Below are 15,655 nucleotides of genomic sequence, written 5' to 3' on the forward strand. Positions count from 1 at the left end.
GTACATAGTAGTTAAGGCCACCTAATATAAAGTGGGACTGAATTTAAATCTGTTCATCATATAAAGTGATCGTGTCTCTTCAGAAGACTTATATAAAACCACATGATTAATATGGATTATTTTACAAGGTCTTTATAAACTTCGAAAGTTTTCAGGGAAATTAACAGAAATTTTGTTAACACTTTACAATAAGGTTTCATTTGTTAACATTAGTTTTAACAAACACAAACTAACCATGCACAATATATTTAGGACCTGAGCACCGATGGTGTGAGGGCCCTATTGTAATTGCTCGGTCTATTATTCTTTTTCTCCGAAATGAATCGCATTTTTGAGGGCCTAAACATGCTCGAAAACTCATGAAACTTTGCACACACATCAGAAGTTGTGAAAATTTACATCTGATATGGGTTTCAGAATTAGGTGTGGCTAAATGGCTCGATAGCGGCACCTACAAAATTTAAATTAAGCGCCCTTTGCGCTACGTTTCATGTACAAGTATGAAATTGCGCTACGTTTCATGTACAAGTATGAAATTCGGTACACACATGTAACAGCCCAATACCTACAAAAAAGTCCATGGGAGCAAAATACGAAAACCCAACAGGAAGTAAGATATTTTGAATTTTCTCAAAAAAAAATTGCAGTTTTTGCCGTTTCCACAAACTCCTTCTAGAGATTTTATCAGATAAACATCATATTTGGTCAGTCTAATATAAAGGCCTTTGCAACATTAAATTGCGAAGATATTGAGTTTTCGTTGAAGGGTGTGTCCGTGGTGGCCTGACAAATCTCGATGTTTCGCCATGAAACAGGAAGTTGTTGTAACTCGGGTATACACGCTTTACACTGTAATTCACTCCCTGAAACATATTTAAATATGCCATGAAGTACTAAACATACTAGAAACATGTTAAATCACGCAACACTTGGCTAAGTGCTAATGTATGCGAATAACGTCACGAAACAGGAAGTTGTTGTAACTCAGGCATACAAAGTCCAATCTGCTTCAAACTTCACATGTTTGATAATAGTCTTAGTCTGAAGACATCTACATGACAATATTCAGTTATAGTAATAGCGCCACCGACTGGCAACAGGCAGTGATGTGTTTTAACACTGTGATGCACTACTATCAACATAATAAAATATGCAATTGAGTGCTAAACATGCTACATACATTCTAAAACATGCTAGCAACACTTATCTGAGTGCTGTTATTGTCACGAAACAGGAAGTTGTTGTAACTCAAGCATACAATGTCCAATCTGCCTCAAACTTCACATGTTCGATAAGTGCCCTGGCCTGAAGACATCTACATGCCAAAATTTTGTTATAGTCATAGCGGCACCATCTGGTAGCAGGAAGTGTGGCAAATACAAATGACTGACGTAGTCCTCCTTTATGTATGTACTTAAATGCTTATTGCCCACTGTGCTCTGTTTTCCTAAAGCCACTGGGTGGCGAGTTTATTGGCAGTTTATTAGCAGACAGGGAGTTAGAACCAAATATGTATTGTGCACAAGTTTTATTAACTAAATCATGAACACATAACTAAACTAACGAACACATACATACACAAGTCACACATACATAGGTAAAATGAGCAATGATAGTAGGACAGCAAATGGAGCTATGGAGAAGCCAAAAAACAGGAATGAATCATCAGCATTCATTACAAACCTCCTTTGGTAACAAAGGAGGTTCACAACTTTGACTAACTAGCAGCGATTTAGTGTATTGTACGATACTTACATTAGGTCTCAGCCTTTTGAAGATCATCCGGATATACTGTTGCCGTTGGAAGTCCTAAGAGTTCAGTCTGATGGTGCTGAACTTGCAAATGATGTCTTCTGCGTTGAATGAAGGAACAATGACAAACTTGCATGGTTAGTTTGACTTTTAGTAGGAAAGAGTTCTTTCACTTTTCTAGATGAGATCAGGAAAGTTTACGATCCTTTGTGTTTCTAGCAGGGCATCTGCATATGAACTGGCTGGAGTTGTTTTGAGGAAACTATTAAAGATTCTCGTAATACTGATATGTTGCACAGGTATCGACATATCAAATACACGAGCATTTAAATCTTCAAAATACAAATTCGTAGAGTTTACGTTGAGGGGTCGGGCAGACTGTCAGGGAATGAACACAGACAGAGGATCCAAGTGCAAGAATAACAATATTTATTGACAGGAAAATGCTGTACAATAACTTCACTCCAAGGGTCAGTCGAGGCAGAGGCTGTGGCGTGCAGAGTGGCGAGGCACTGGGTGGCGCAGGGCTACAGCGGGTATCAGAGAACAAGGATAATCCAACCCAGAAAACAGGGCACACGACGAAAGTCCAGAATCCAAAAACCAGGAAGAAACACACAGAGAACACGACACCGGGAACAGCCTGCAACGAACTGACAAAGACACATAAAGACATGCACAATATATAACAACCACTAACAAGACACGGCTGGCAACAGATCGCAATCAGACCATAATGGGTGACGCCCACACAATCATTCACTCACACCCAACACACACACACACACACACACACACACACACACACACACACAACAACACACGAGGGTGAGTAAGTGAATCCATGAACCGTGACAGTACCCCCTCTCCTATGAGCGCCTCCTGGCGCTCCCAGGAGAGCCTACCTGTTGATAGTAATCATCAATAAGAGAGTGATCCAGGATGTCCCTGGCAGGAACCCAACTCCTCTCCTCCGGACCGTAACCCTCCCAGTCCACCAAGTACTGGAATCCGCGTCCCCTTCGCCTAGCGTCCAAAATACGACGAACCGAATAAACGGGTTCCCCATCTACGAGACGCGGCGGGGGGGGAACCGGAACCGGCGGATTAATGTTAGCATGAAAAACAGGTTTGATTTTAGATACGTGGAATACGGGGTGAATTCTACGGTACGCTGGGGGGAATTTGAGGCGGACTGTCACCGGACTAAGAATCTTGGTGACAGTAAACGGGCCAATGAATTTAGGTGCCAACTTATTACATACGGAGCGGAGCGGAATGTTCCTGGAAGAAAGCCACACTTTTTGTCCGACGACGTATACGGGAGGCTTCAGCCGGTGGCGATCGGCCTGGGCCTTGGTGCGCGCTCCCACCTGAATAAGAGTCTCTCGGGCTCTTCTCCACGTGTGACGACACCTCTGGACGAAGGCGTGAGCGGAGGGGACCGCGACTTCGGATTCCAGACTAGGAAAGATAGGTGGCTGGTAACCTAGACTACACTGGAAAGGCGACAGGCCCGTAGCCGACACTGGTAACGAGTTGTGCGCGTACTCCACCCAAGGAAGCTGCTGACTCCAGGATGAAGGATTCTGAGCTACCCGACATCGCAACGTTCTCCCCAAATCCTGGTTGGCTCTCTCAGCTTGCCCGTTACTCTGGGGATGGAACCCAGATGACAAACTAACAGTCGCTCCCAGTAATCTGCAAAACTCCTTCCAGAATCTGGAGGTAAACTGGGATCCCCTGTCAGAAACCACGTCTACCGGGAGGCCATGAATACGAAAGACGTGATTAATGACAGTAACCGCTGTCTCCTTGGCAGAGGGTAATTTGGGCAAGGGGATGAAATGTGCCGCCTTCGAGAACCGGTCCACTACGGTCAAAATCACCGTATTGCCCTGTGAAGGAGGGAGGCCTGTTACGAAATCTAGCGCTATGTGGGACCAGGGTCTTGAAGGGACAGACAGCGGTTGAAGAAGCCCATCTGGGGAACGATTAGAAATCTTACCACGAGCGCAGACAGAGCAAGCCAAAACAAAATTGCGAACATCGCGAGCCATGCAGGGCCACCAGAATCGTTGCTTAACCAAAAACATGGTACGACTAACCCCTGGATGACAAGCCAGATTGGAATCATGGCCCCATCGGATAACGTCTGGACGTAACCTCTCTGGTACAAATAATCGACTCGGTGGGCACCCGGGCGGAGGCGTTACCCCTTCTAAGGCCGTGTGGACCTTCGACTCGACCTCCCATGTGAGTGAAGAGACAATGAGTCTCTCAGGTAAAATACACTCGGGAGTGGACGGGCGCTCGGAACGATCAAAAATACGAGATAAAGCATCGGGCTTGATGTTCTTAGACCCGGGACGATATGATAGAGAAAAATCGAAACGACCGAAAAACAGAGCCCACCGAGCCTGCCTAGAGTTTAGTCTTTTAGCGGATCTGATGTATTCTAAATTCTTATGATCGGTCCAGACGATGAAAGGTACCCCCGACCCCTCCAACCAGTGACGCCATTCTTCCAAAGCTAATTTGACCGCCAGCAGCTCCCTGTTACCAATGTCGTAATTCCGTTCGGCGGCGGATAAGCGATGAGAAAAAAACGCGCAAGGATGCATCTTATCGTCCGTGGCGGCGCGCTGGGAAAGAACTGCCCCTACCCCCACCTCTGAAGCATCAACCTCCACCACAAACTGACGTGAAGGATCAGGGGCGACAAGAATGGGAGCCGAAACAAAGCGGCTCTTCAGATTGGAAAATGCAGCCTCAGCTGTATTAGACCACCTGAACGCCGTTGCGGTGGAGGTTAAGGCGGTCAGAGGAGCGGCTAGTTGGCTGAAGTTGCGAATAAAACGCCGGTAAAAATTGGCGAATCCCAAAAACCTCTGCAGGGCCTTACGGGAATCTGGGATTGGCCAATCCACCACAGCCTTAACCTTGTCAGGATCCATGCGCACCCCCTCAGACGACACGATATACCCTAAAAATGGAACTGACTGTGCATGAAAAACGCACTTCTCCGCCTTGACAAAAAGCCCATTCTCTAGCAGCCTCTGGAGCACTCGTCTGACGTGTTGCACATGTTCCTGGAGAGAAGAAGAAAATATCAATATGTCGTCCAGGTAGACATAAATGAACTGATCGATCATGTCTCTCAACACGTCATTAACGAGTGCTTGAAACACGGCGGGCGAGTTGGAAAGGCCGAAAGGCATAACCAAGTATTCAAAGTGCCCTCTAGGGGTGTTAAATGCCGTCTTCCACTCATCCCCCTCCCTAATGCGAACCAAATGATAAGCGTTGCGCAGGTCCAATTTCGTGAAAAGAGACGCGCCCTGCAGCCGTTCAAAGGCAGAAGACATCAACGGCAAAGGATAAGTATTCTTTACCGTGATGTTGTTCAGTCCTCTGTAATCAATGCACGGCCGCAGCGACCCGTCCTTCTTACCCACGAAAAAAAAAACCCGCCCCCGCGGGAGACGAGGAAGGGCGGATGATCCCAGCTGCCAGAGAATCAGAAATGTATTTCTCCATGACCTCCCTTTCCGGATTAGAAAGTGAATATAACTTGCCTTTAGGCGGAGAAGACCCTGGTACTAAGTCTATGGCACAGTCGTAGGGACGATGCGGAGGAAGAGAAGCAGCCCGGGACTTACTGAACACTTCCTTCAGGTCAAGGTACTCCTCTGGCACGTTTGACAGATTCACCGACGACTCCTGTAACACAGAACGAGACACAGAAGAACAGGCAGACAACAAACAAGACGCATGACACTGGTTGCTCCATTCTGCCACGGACCCCTGACCCCACTCGATCCTGGGCTTGTGTTTGAGCAACCACGGATGACCCAAGACGACCGGATGAGTAGTAGATCTAGAAATAAAAAATGGCAACTGTTCCGTGTGATTACCGGAAGTGATGACGGTTAAGGGCTCCGTGGCGTGTGTGATGGTGGGTAGCTTCTGTCCATTAAGGGCGATGACAGTTATGGCATGTTCCAAAGGGTGAATGGGTATGTGCAAACGCGTGACCAGATCATAGTCCATGATGCTGCCCTCCGCCCCCGAGTCGACCAGAGCCTGGCAGGTGTGATGCCCCGATACCCACTGTAGTCTCACCGGGAGGAGTGTCGCAGATGAGGATTTATCCAAGGAAAGACCACCCGACAATAACCTCGGTACTACTGTCGGGCTCTGCCTTTTACGGGACACTCCCTAAGAAAATGCCCCGCCCCTCCACCGTACAAACACAGTCCCATCTCTCTCCGGTGTAATCTCTCCTCCCGGGAGAGCCGAGCTCTACCCACCTGCATGGGTTCAGGATCGAACGGGGGACCGACCGTGTTAACTCCGCTGGCACCGCTCTCCTCCATTTCCTCGAAGCGCGCTACGGGCCTCTTACGCGCCGCGCGTTCTTGCAAGCGAGCGTCCACCCGCAGCGCGAGCTCAATGAGACCGTCGAGACTGGTGGGTAGATCCAGCTGGTAAATCTCCTGCTGAACACGGTCGGCCAACCCATGCAGGAACATATCCCACTGCGCCTCCTCGTTCCACTTGCATTCCGCTGCCAGGGTGCGGAATTTGATGGCGTAATCAGACACTGGTTGGATTCCCTGCCGCAGATCCGCGAGTTTGCGCGCGGCCTCCCGTCCCGCCACCGAACGGTCGAAGACCCGTCTCATCTCCTGCGACAGGGTGTGGAATGAGGAGCAGCACTGATGTTTGTTCTCCCACACCGCTGTTCCCCACAACGCTGCGCGTCCCGTCAGAAGCGTCATGACCAACGCGACTTTAGATTCCTCAGAAGAAAACGTGTTAGGTTGCAAAGAGAAATAAATAGAGCACTTCGTTAGAAAGGCTCTACAAACATCTGGTTCTCCAGCATACCTCTCTGGTGCAGGAATACGCGGCTCTTGTTGACTGCTGACGTTGGCGGATGGGTGGGGAACAGACGGTGGAGCTGGCGCAGTGGGAGATGAAAGATGTTGAACCTGGGTAGATAACTCAGCCACCTGCGCCACCAACGCCTGAACGGCACGAGCAGTGGCCACCACTTGCTCGTCCTGATGATCCATCCGTTGAGCACTCCTGCTCAAATACTCCTGAAGATCCGACGACCTTGCTGGATCCATAAGTGGTCAGTTCGTTCTGTCAGGGAATGAACACAGACAGAGGATCCAAGTGCAAGAATAACAATATTTATTGACAGGAAAATGCTGTACAATAACTTCACTCCAAGGGTCAGTCGAGGCAGAGGCTGTGGCGTGCAGAGTGGCGAGGCACTGGGTGGCGCAGGGCTACAGCGGGTATCAGAGAACAAGGATAATCCAACCCAGAAAACAGGGCACACGACGAAAGTCCAGAATCCAAAAACCAGGAAGAAACACACAGAGAACACGACACCGGGAACAGCCTGCAACGAACTGACAAAGACACATAAAGACATGCACAATATATAACAACCACTAACAAGACACGGCTGGCAACAGATCGCAATCAGACCATAATGGGTGACGCCCACACAATCATTCACTCACACCCAACACACACACACACACACACACACGCACACACACACACACACAACAACACACGAGGGTGAGTAAGTGAATCCATGAACCGTGACACAGACGCCCTGGTTTGCATTCGGTGAGAAGTTTTAGGAATATTTGTTAAATATAACAAATATCTGTGTCTGATTTATCTCAGTCGTTACAAAATACAGCTCTTGATTTTAATAATGTGTTAGTAAATGTTGAAATTAACATTAACAAAAATTTATAAATGCTGTAGAAGTGCAATTCATTATTAGTTCATGCTAACTAATGTTAAGTAATGAACCTTATTGTAAAGTGTTACCAGAATTTCTTAGGTTTCATTAAAAAAAAGTTTTTTTGTTTTTTGAAGGTGAACAAAACTCATACAGTTTTGCAACATGATGACAGAATCTTAATTTTTAGATGAACTAGCTCTTTAACGTGTACTTTTTTTTTTAGAATGAGTTTGCTGTGTTTGCAACAACTTATTTTTTTTAGTGTATGATGCCCATGTTTTTGTGTAACAAATTACAAAGTCAATAAATGTGTAATGGCTGTATTTTAAAATCTGTTCAGATTTTAGGAGTCATTTAGTCTAATTACATCTGATAAGTATATCTACTATATATTCAATCATATATAATTGATTATTTAAATCCCATTCATGATATTTGATAGCTAGAATGGATGGAAAGATTTAATGGCTTCAATTTCACTGTGCTCCTCACACAAAGCTATCACATATGGCCTCAGAAGACTTGGAAATTAAAAGCTTCACAGCGCTAGTCCATTTGATTTGTGCATTACAGTCAAATGATCTACTGCTGTGGTGCTTTTAATTTTGGAGCTTGTTGGCCCTTGGTTACTTTTTATTGTGTTGCAAGGAAAACAAAAAAAAAACTTTCTCTGGTTTGGGATTGAGGTAGTTTTCTTTTTAAGGGGAAACAAATATGGTAACGTGAAAACCTTTCTGCTAATGTGTTTAATCACATTTACAAGACGCACAGTGTTTTGTTCGATGGAATAGGATGTGTGAGCATATTAGCTGGTTTGTGCATCACCACATGGCAAAAAAATAACAGATTTGAGGTTGAAGTGAAAATACACTTTTCCTTTTCTGTCTAGGTGCCACATCCGTGTGATCGACACCTTCGGCACAGAGCCAGCGTATAATAATGAGGAGTACGCCACACTGCATGGCTACAGGACCAACTGGGGCTACTGGAACCTCAACTGCAAGCAGTACATGACCATGTTCCGTGAGTCTATGACTGCTTATTATTAAGAGTTTGGGTGTATCCAGGGATGGACTTAGACAAAAAAACTAAACAAACAAAAAATCAGCCTAGAACATACTAGCTACTTGCTGTACTATCAATTCCCAATGGATAAAACAAAGTCAAGCCAAGTCTAGTGACTTTTATTTATAAAGCGTTTATACAATACAGTTCCCATTCAGTCGGTCACGTTCGACGTACGTCGGACAGACCGACGAATAGGAATCTCGCTAGAGAGGCCAATCTACTTCGAGTGTAACTACAACGAGCCAATGCACATTGGCATGCAATCATATGCATCAGCTGCTCGCCTCGCAGCGCGGGTATATAACGAGCAGCAGGTGCGTTGCATCTTCAGCTTTTCGCTTCGGAGCCGAACGGTGTTTGTTCCTGTTCTCTGCAAGCAAGTGTCTGCTAGAAGACGAGTCAAGCTTTTTGGTTGAACTTCTCTTTTTTTTCGAGTGCGGGCGAACAGCACAGCAGCGGGGTCGAAGTCCTCTCTTTATTTTCTGTTTTTTGTTTCGTTTGCCATTATAGAGCAAATAGCTGTTTTGACAGCGTCAGAAGGCTGTTCTCACGGCCGGTACGGTGCGCTTCGAGCGCTGAAAGCCGTTTTTACGGCTGGTAAGAGTGAGCGCCTTCAAAGAGAGAAAGAGCACACGACAGGCTGCACACAATCCCTGTCTGTGTTGCGGCAGCCGTTGCCCTGCGTGCTTCAGCACTCTAAAAGAGTAAAGTCCCTAAAAGAGCTTACACAAATAGAGCTTGCGTCTTTTTAAAGATGACATTCTATTTGTGTGTTTCTGGATGCGGTCGTTTCCTGTCCTCACTGACGGCCACGATCACTGTTTCACATGTCTGGGCGCGTGCTGAAACGATGTTCGTGGGTGGTTCATGTTTTCGTATGAGAACATGATCACGTCGACACGCCGGTCGTGACTCTTCTTTCTCCGGGAAGCTTGAGTCCCCTCTGTTGTTGGCCAGCTGCCGCTTGTGTGTAAAAGCACAGCCGCGGGTCTGCCCGACACTCTGGGAGACCGCGGAGATCAGCGAGAGCAAACCTCTCGCTCCTCTGCGTGTCGTGTGCCGTCGAGCTGTCGGGCTGCAGCGCGGGTTGTCACGGCAACCCAGCGCTCGCTCTGCGCTCTAGATGCGCAGTCTCCTTGCCTAATCTCCATTGTAGCGCCCTCTCTGGTGCACCAGAAGAGGTCTACTTTGGTGAAATGGCTTGGGTGTCTTGAGGTTGAGGGGTTCCTTCGGGGAACCAACCCCCTAGGGCCCCTCCCTCTAGCGCATTACATGCTGTGCAGCTTCTGGATTGGATTGCTGGTCCTTTTCATAGGGGAACCTAGCATTCCATTTAGGGCTCCAGCTGAGGGTCAGATGTCGATTGCAGCATCGGAGAGAGGGCTGTTATGCTCTGGAAATGAGGGTGACGCTGCCCACTGTAATGGTGTGTGCTTATGCTGACTCAGATTCAGAGTTTACAGCCATGCTTTCCCGGGTGTTCCGATGTGCATGAAAAACTTGGCAGTATGGAGCTATATTGGTGCCATAAATATGGAATGCCAAAAGTGCCAAAATCTGCATAAGTTTTTACTCTCTCACTACCCTTATGGGTGGGGTGGCTGTTCACAGACCACACCCACCCTGCATGTGAGGCCAAGGCACTCTTTATGCATGAGGGTAGTTCTGAGCCGGGGTTGAGCTGCGCTTGTTGACTAACCGTGATCAAAGTCACGGCGCAGGCCTTCGGCCAGACGATGTCCACCTCAGTGGTCCAGAAGCGCCCCCCTGGCTTACCTTGCTGAGGTGCAAGAGGTCGTCAAGCTAAACGCTTTCTCAACACTCCCATCTCACAAGGTGGCCCTTTCGGTGACACTGTCGGGGACTGAGCCCAGCAGTTCTCCTCAGTTAGTGGCAGACCGGGGAGCCTCCCCCGACAAACCATTGAGTTCCTCGTGGGCCCTCAGTCTGCTCGTCGCCAAGGGTGTCGTCCCCTGCAGAATAAAAAAAAAAAAAAAACTCCGGCCCAGTCTGCTCTACTGTGTCCGCTGCAGGAAGATGACACCTCCCGTCTCTGCTACTGTTTAAGTGGTTAGTGAAAAATCACCCCTGAGACGGGTGACCCAGAGATGGGTGGGGCTGCTCTCCCCCCCCCCGGAGGAGGGCCGGGTGGTAAATCCTGTTGGTTGGGTTTGTTTCTGTTCTCCCGCTGGTCCAACAGCCAGCGGTACCCAAATTTTCAAAAAGAGAGCAGTTCCTCCATCTCTGGGTCTGAAGAGGGCTCGGAGAGCAGTGGGAGGAGAAAAGCCTCACCACTCTCATCCCCCTCTTCCTTCGCCAGAGGGCAGCAGCGTGCAGTCGAGAAGGCAGCAAAGCCTCTCCTGCGCCCCCTGCCCAACCGTGGAACCAGGTAGGTGTTGCACAGCACACTCTGACCCCGCTTCGGGCCGCCTCGCAGAGAGAGCCTCTCGAGCTGCGTCCCTGTGTTCCACCTCGCTGCCTCACTGCGGGTACGCCTGCGGTCCCTTTGATCCCGCCTGTACGGTCTCTGTGAGCCTGGTTAGCGCTCCCCAGTCCGTCTCGCTGGCTCATTCGGACCATCGGGCTCGGCTATGCGATTCAGTTCGCCCGGTGTCCCCCCCAAGTTCAGGGGTGTCCACCTCACTGCAGTGAAGGCTGTCGATGCCCGTGTCTTGCGTGCGGAGATCGCGGTCCTACTGGCGAAGGACGCGATAGAGCCGGTCCCTCCAGACGATATGAGGTCAGGGTTCTACAGTCCCTACTTCACTGTACCCAAGAAAAGCGGTGGGTTACGACCGATCCTGGATCTGCGAGTTTTGAATCGGAGCCTTCACAAGCTACCGTTCAAAATGCTCACGCAGAAATGCATTTTCGAGTGCATCCGCCCCCAGGATTGGTTTGCAGCGATCGATCTGAAGGACGCATACTTTCATGTTCGATTCTTCCGCGACAAAGGCCATTCCTGCGTTTTTGCGTTCGAAGGTCGAGCATATCAGTACAGAGTCTTGCCCTTCGGGCTGGCCCTGTCTCCCCGCGTCTTCACGAAAGTTCGTGGAGGGAGCCCTTGTTCCCATGAGAGAACAGGGTGTTCGCATCCTTAACTATCTCGACGACTGGCTCATTCTGGCACAGTCCCGGGATCAGTGGTGCGAACACAGGGATTTGGTGCTCAGACACCTCAGCCAGTTGGGTCTTCAGGTCAACTGGGAAAAGAGCCCGCCATCTCCTCCTCTGGAGTCAGAAGCATCTGAGGTCGCTTCGTGCCATTCATATTCCCGGTGTGCTCAACCGTGTGGCCGACGAGCTTTCACGAGCTGCGCTGCCAGGACAGTGGCGACTCCACCCCCAGGTGGTCCAGCTGATTTGGAGAGAGTTCGGAGAGGCTCAGGTAGACCTGTTTGCCTCACCAGAAACCTCCCATTGCCGGTTGTTTTACTCCCTGTCCGGGGGAACACTCGGAACAGATGCACTGGCGCACAGCTGGCCCCGGGGCCTTCGCAAATATGCGTTTCCCCCAGTGAGCCTACTTGCACAGACCCTGTGCAAAGTCAGGGAGGACGAGGAGCAGGTTCTGCTAGTTGCGCCCTATTGGCCCAACCGGACCTGGTTCCCAGAACTCTCACTCCTCGCGACAGCCCCTCCCTGGCCCATTCCTCTGAGGAAGGACCTTCTTTCTCAGAGACGGGGCACTCTCTGGCACCCGCGTCCAGACCTCTGGAAACTCCATGTCTGGTCCCTGGACGGGACGCGGAGGTTCTAGGTGACTTACCCCCCGAGGTACTTAACACCATCGCTTCGGCACATGCTACGTCTACGAGACGGGCTGACGCCTTGAAGTGGAACCTGTTCGTCGAGTGGTGTTCTTCTCGTCGAGAGGACCCCCGAAGATGCTCGATCGGTGTCGTGCTTTCCTTCTTGCAGCAGGGGTTGGAGCGTAGGCTGTCCCCCTCCACCCTCAAAGTCCATACTGCTGCTATCTCCGCATATCATGACCACATAGATGGCAAATCTGTTGGTCAGCACGACCTGGTCGTCAGGTTCCTTAGGGGGGCGAGGCGGTTAAATCCTCCTCGTCCTCCCTCCATACCCTCTTGGGACCTTGCTCTGGTGCTGAGAGCACTTCAGATTGCTCCCTTTGAGCCCTTGCAATCAGCAGACTTAAAGATTCTGTCTATGAAGACTTTGCTGCTGGTTGCATTGGCCTCCATCAAGAGGGTAGGGGACCTGCAGTCTTTTTCGGTCGACGAATCGTGCCTGGAGTTTGGGCCGGGTGACGGCCATGTGGTACTGAGACCCCGGCCTGGCTATGTGCCCAAGGTTCCTACCACTCCCTTCAGGGACCAGGTAGTGAGCCTGCAAGCGCTGCCCTCGGAGGAGGCAGACCCAGCCCTGGCTTTGCTCTGTCCAGTTCGCGCTTTGCGACTGTACATAGACAGAACTCAAAGCTTCAGGACCTCAGACCAGCTCTTTGTCTGTTACGGAGGCCAGCAGAAGGGAAAGGCTGTCTCCAAGCAGAGGATGGCCCACTGGATAGTGGATGCCATCGCCCTGGCTTACCAAGCTCAGGGCGTGCCCTGCCCGCTCAGGTTGCATGCGCACTCCACGAGAGGCATCGCATCTTCCTGGGCGCTGGCTCGTGGCGCCTCGCTAACAGACATCTGTAGAGCTGCGGGCTGGGCGACACCTAACACGTTCGCTAGATTCTATAGCCTTCGTGTCGAGCCGGTCTCCTCCCGTGTTCTCACCTCAGGTCAGAGGCACGGAGAGGCCCCGGCTTAGTGTCGGCTTGCTGCGCTTACATGCGCTTTTTTCTCCAGAGAGTCCCTACAAGGCAGACCCTGTTGAGTCCTCCGATCTCCCTTCGGCAGCCGACGTGGCGGAGCGTCTGGCGCTAGGCCTATACTCCGTTGTATCCTTGAACCGGGTTTAGGCTGGGTACCATATGTGTGACCCTACTGGGATCCCATATGTCTAGTTCCACGGTTGCTCCTAAACGAAGCCCGTGTCTTTCCCTCTGGGAGAACCCACCTCTCATCGAGTTGGAGTCACCCCAGTTCTTCCATATGTAGTACAGCCTACGGGTTAGTCCATATGTACTTCTCCACTTAACTCCTTCGGGAAGGATGTGGCTTCCGCAGCGTTCCCTTCCCAGCGGAAGGGTACGCTTTCCCAGCGTTATCCACAGTCTCACTGAATGGGTTTTGGGGAACAGCAGTGATCGACACTCTCTGTGTTAGCCCTGTCCCACCGTCCGTAGGCAAGGGGGTTCAGGTGGCTTACACAGAGCGCTGGAAGAGGGCAGCCCCTGTGGCGCTTTGGTAGGGATTCCTATTCGTCGGTCTGTCCGACGTACGTCGAACGTGACCGACTGAATGGGAACGTCTCGGTTACAAAGGTAACCCTCGTTCCCTGAAGGAGGGAACGGAGACGTACGTCCCGTCGCCACAGTCGCTGTACCCCGCTGATGCTGCCGCTTATCCGGTTCGGCTCCTCAGCAAAAACCTGAAGATGCAACGCACCTGCTGCTCATTATATACCCGCGCTGCGAGGCGAGCAGCTGATGCATATGATTGCATGCCAATGTGCACTGGCTCGTTGTAGTTACACTCGAAGTAGATTGGCCTCTCTAGCGAGATTACTATTCGTCGGTCTGTCCGACGTACGTCTCCGTTCCCTCCTTCAGGGAACGAGGGTTACCTTTGTAACCGAGACGATTGTTTCAAAGCAGTTTTACAGTGATAAACAAAAAGTAAATAACGATCAATGATGCAAACAATTAAATTCTGCTGTAAGGCAGCTCTAAAAAAAGACAATAATGGCATTTTGCAGTTCAGTGTTGAAAGTCTCTATTTTGAGGTTACACTTTATTTTAAGGTGTCCATGTTACAGTGTAATTAAAGGGTTAGTTCACCCAAAAATGAAAATTTTGTCATTAATTACTCACCCTCGTGCCGTTTTACACCCGTAAGACCTTCGTTGATCTTCGGAACACAAATTAAGATATTTTTGTTTAAATCCGACGGCTCTGTGAGGCCTGCATAGCCAGCAATGACATTTCCTCTCTCAAGATCCATAAAGGTACTAAAAACATATTTAATACACTTCATGTGAGTACAAGTGGTTCAATATTAATATTATAAAGTGACGAGAATATTTTTGGTGCACCAAAAAAAAAAAAAAATAACGACTTACTTAGTGATGGCCGATTTCAAAACCCTGCTTCAGGAAGATTCGGAGCGTAATGAATCAGCGTGTCGAATCATGCTTCGGATCGCGTGTCAAACTGCCAAACTGCTGAAATCACGTGACTTTGGCGCTCCGAACTGCTGATTCCACACGCTGATTCATTATGCTCCGAAGCTTCCTGAAGCAGTGTTTTGAAAACGGCCATCACTAAATAATTCATTATTTTGTTTTTTTTTGGCGCACCAAAAATATTCTCGTCGCTTTATAATATTAATATTGAACCACTGTACTCACATGAACTGATTTAAATATGTTTTTAGTACCTTTATGGATCTTGAGAGAGGAAATGTCATTGCTCCCTATGTAGGCCTAGGTATCGGATTTAAACAAAAATATCTCAATTTGCGTTCCGAAGATTAACGAAGGTCTTACGGGTGTGGAACGGCATGAGCGTGAGTAATAAATGACAGAATTTTCATTTTTTGGTGAACTAACCCTTTAAATATTTAAGTACTGAGTAATAACAATTAACTACATACTTTTACTACATACTTACTATAGGATTAGAATTAAGGTTTGGTTTAGGGTTAGTCGCATGTAATTATACATAATTTATAGTTATTACTACAGTAACTACATGTAATATGTGTAACGGACGTTGTAAAAAAAGTGTTACCAAAAAAATTTTAATGGTAAAAGACTGTAAATATGCCATGGTAAAAACCTGTTAGTTGGGTAACAGTAAGTTTCTTTACTATACACAGTAAAATCTAATGGAACTTTTTTATTTCATGTAAATTTACAGTAAAATACTGTTAGGTTTACAGTTTTTGGAAGTGGAAAAAGAACGTCATCTTATAATTTACATTG

General features: G+C 48.5%; 1 protein-coding gene across 1 annotated transcript in view; it reads left to right on the forward strand.

Annotated features, from left to right (window-relative positions):
- The window catches only part of LOC127509266 (alpha-1,6-mannosylglycoprotein 6-beta-N-acetylglucosaminyltransferase B), a 132,859-nt gene that overhangs the window by 95,053 nt on the left and 22,151 nt on the right, over positions 1-15,655 (forward strand). The window contains exon 10 of the mRNA XM_051887857.1: positions 8,421-8,554. Coding sequence (XP_051743817.1) covers positions 8,421-8,554 — 134 coding nt within the window. The remainder of the gene's footprint in view (positions 1-8,420; positions 8,555-15,655) is intronic.

The sequence above is a fragment of the Ctenopharyngodon idella genome, chromosome 3 (genome assembly GCF_019924925.1).
Source record: "Ctenopharyngodon idella isolate HZGC_01 chromosome 3, HZGC01, whole genome shotgun sequence".
NCBI lineage: Eukaryota > Metazoa > Chordata > Actinopteri > Cypriniformes > Xenocyprididae > Ctenopharyngodon > Ctenopharyngodon idella.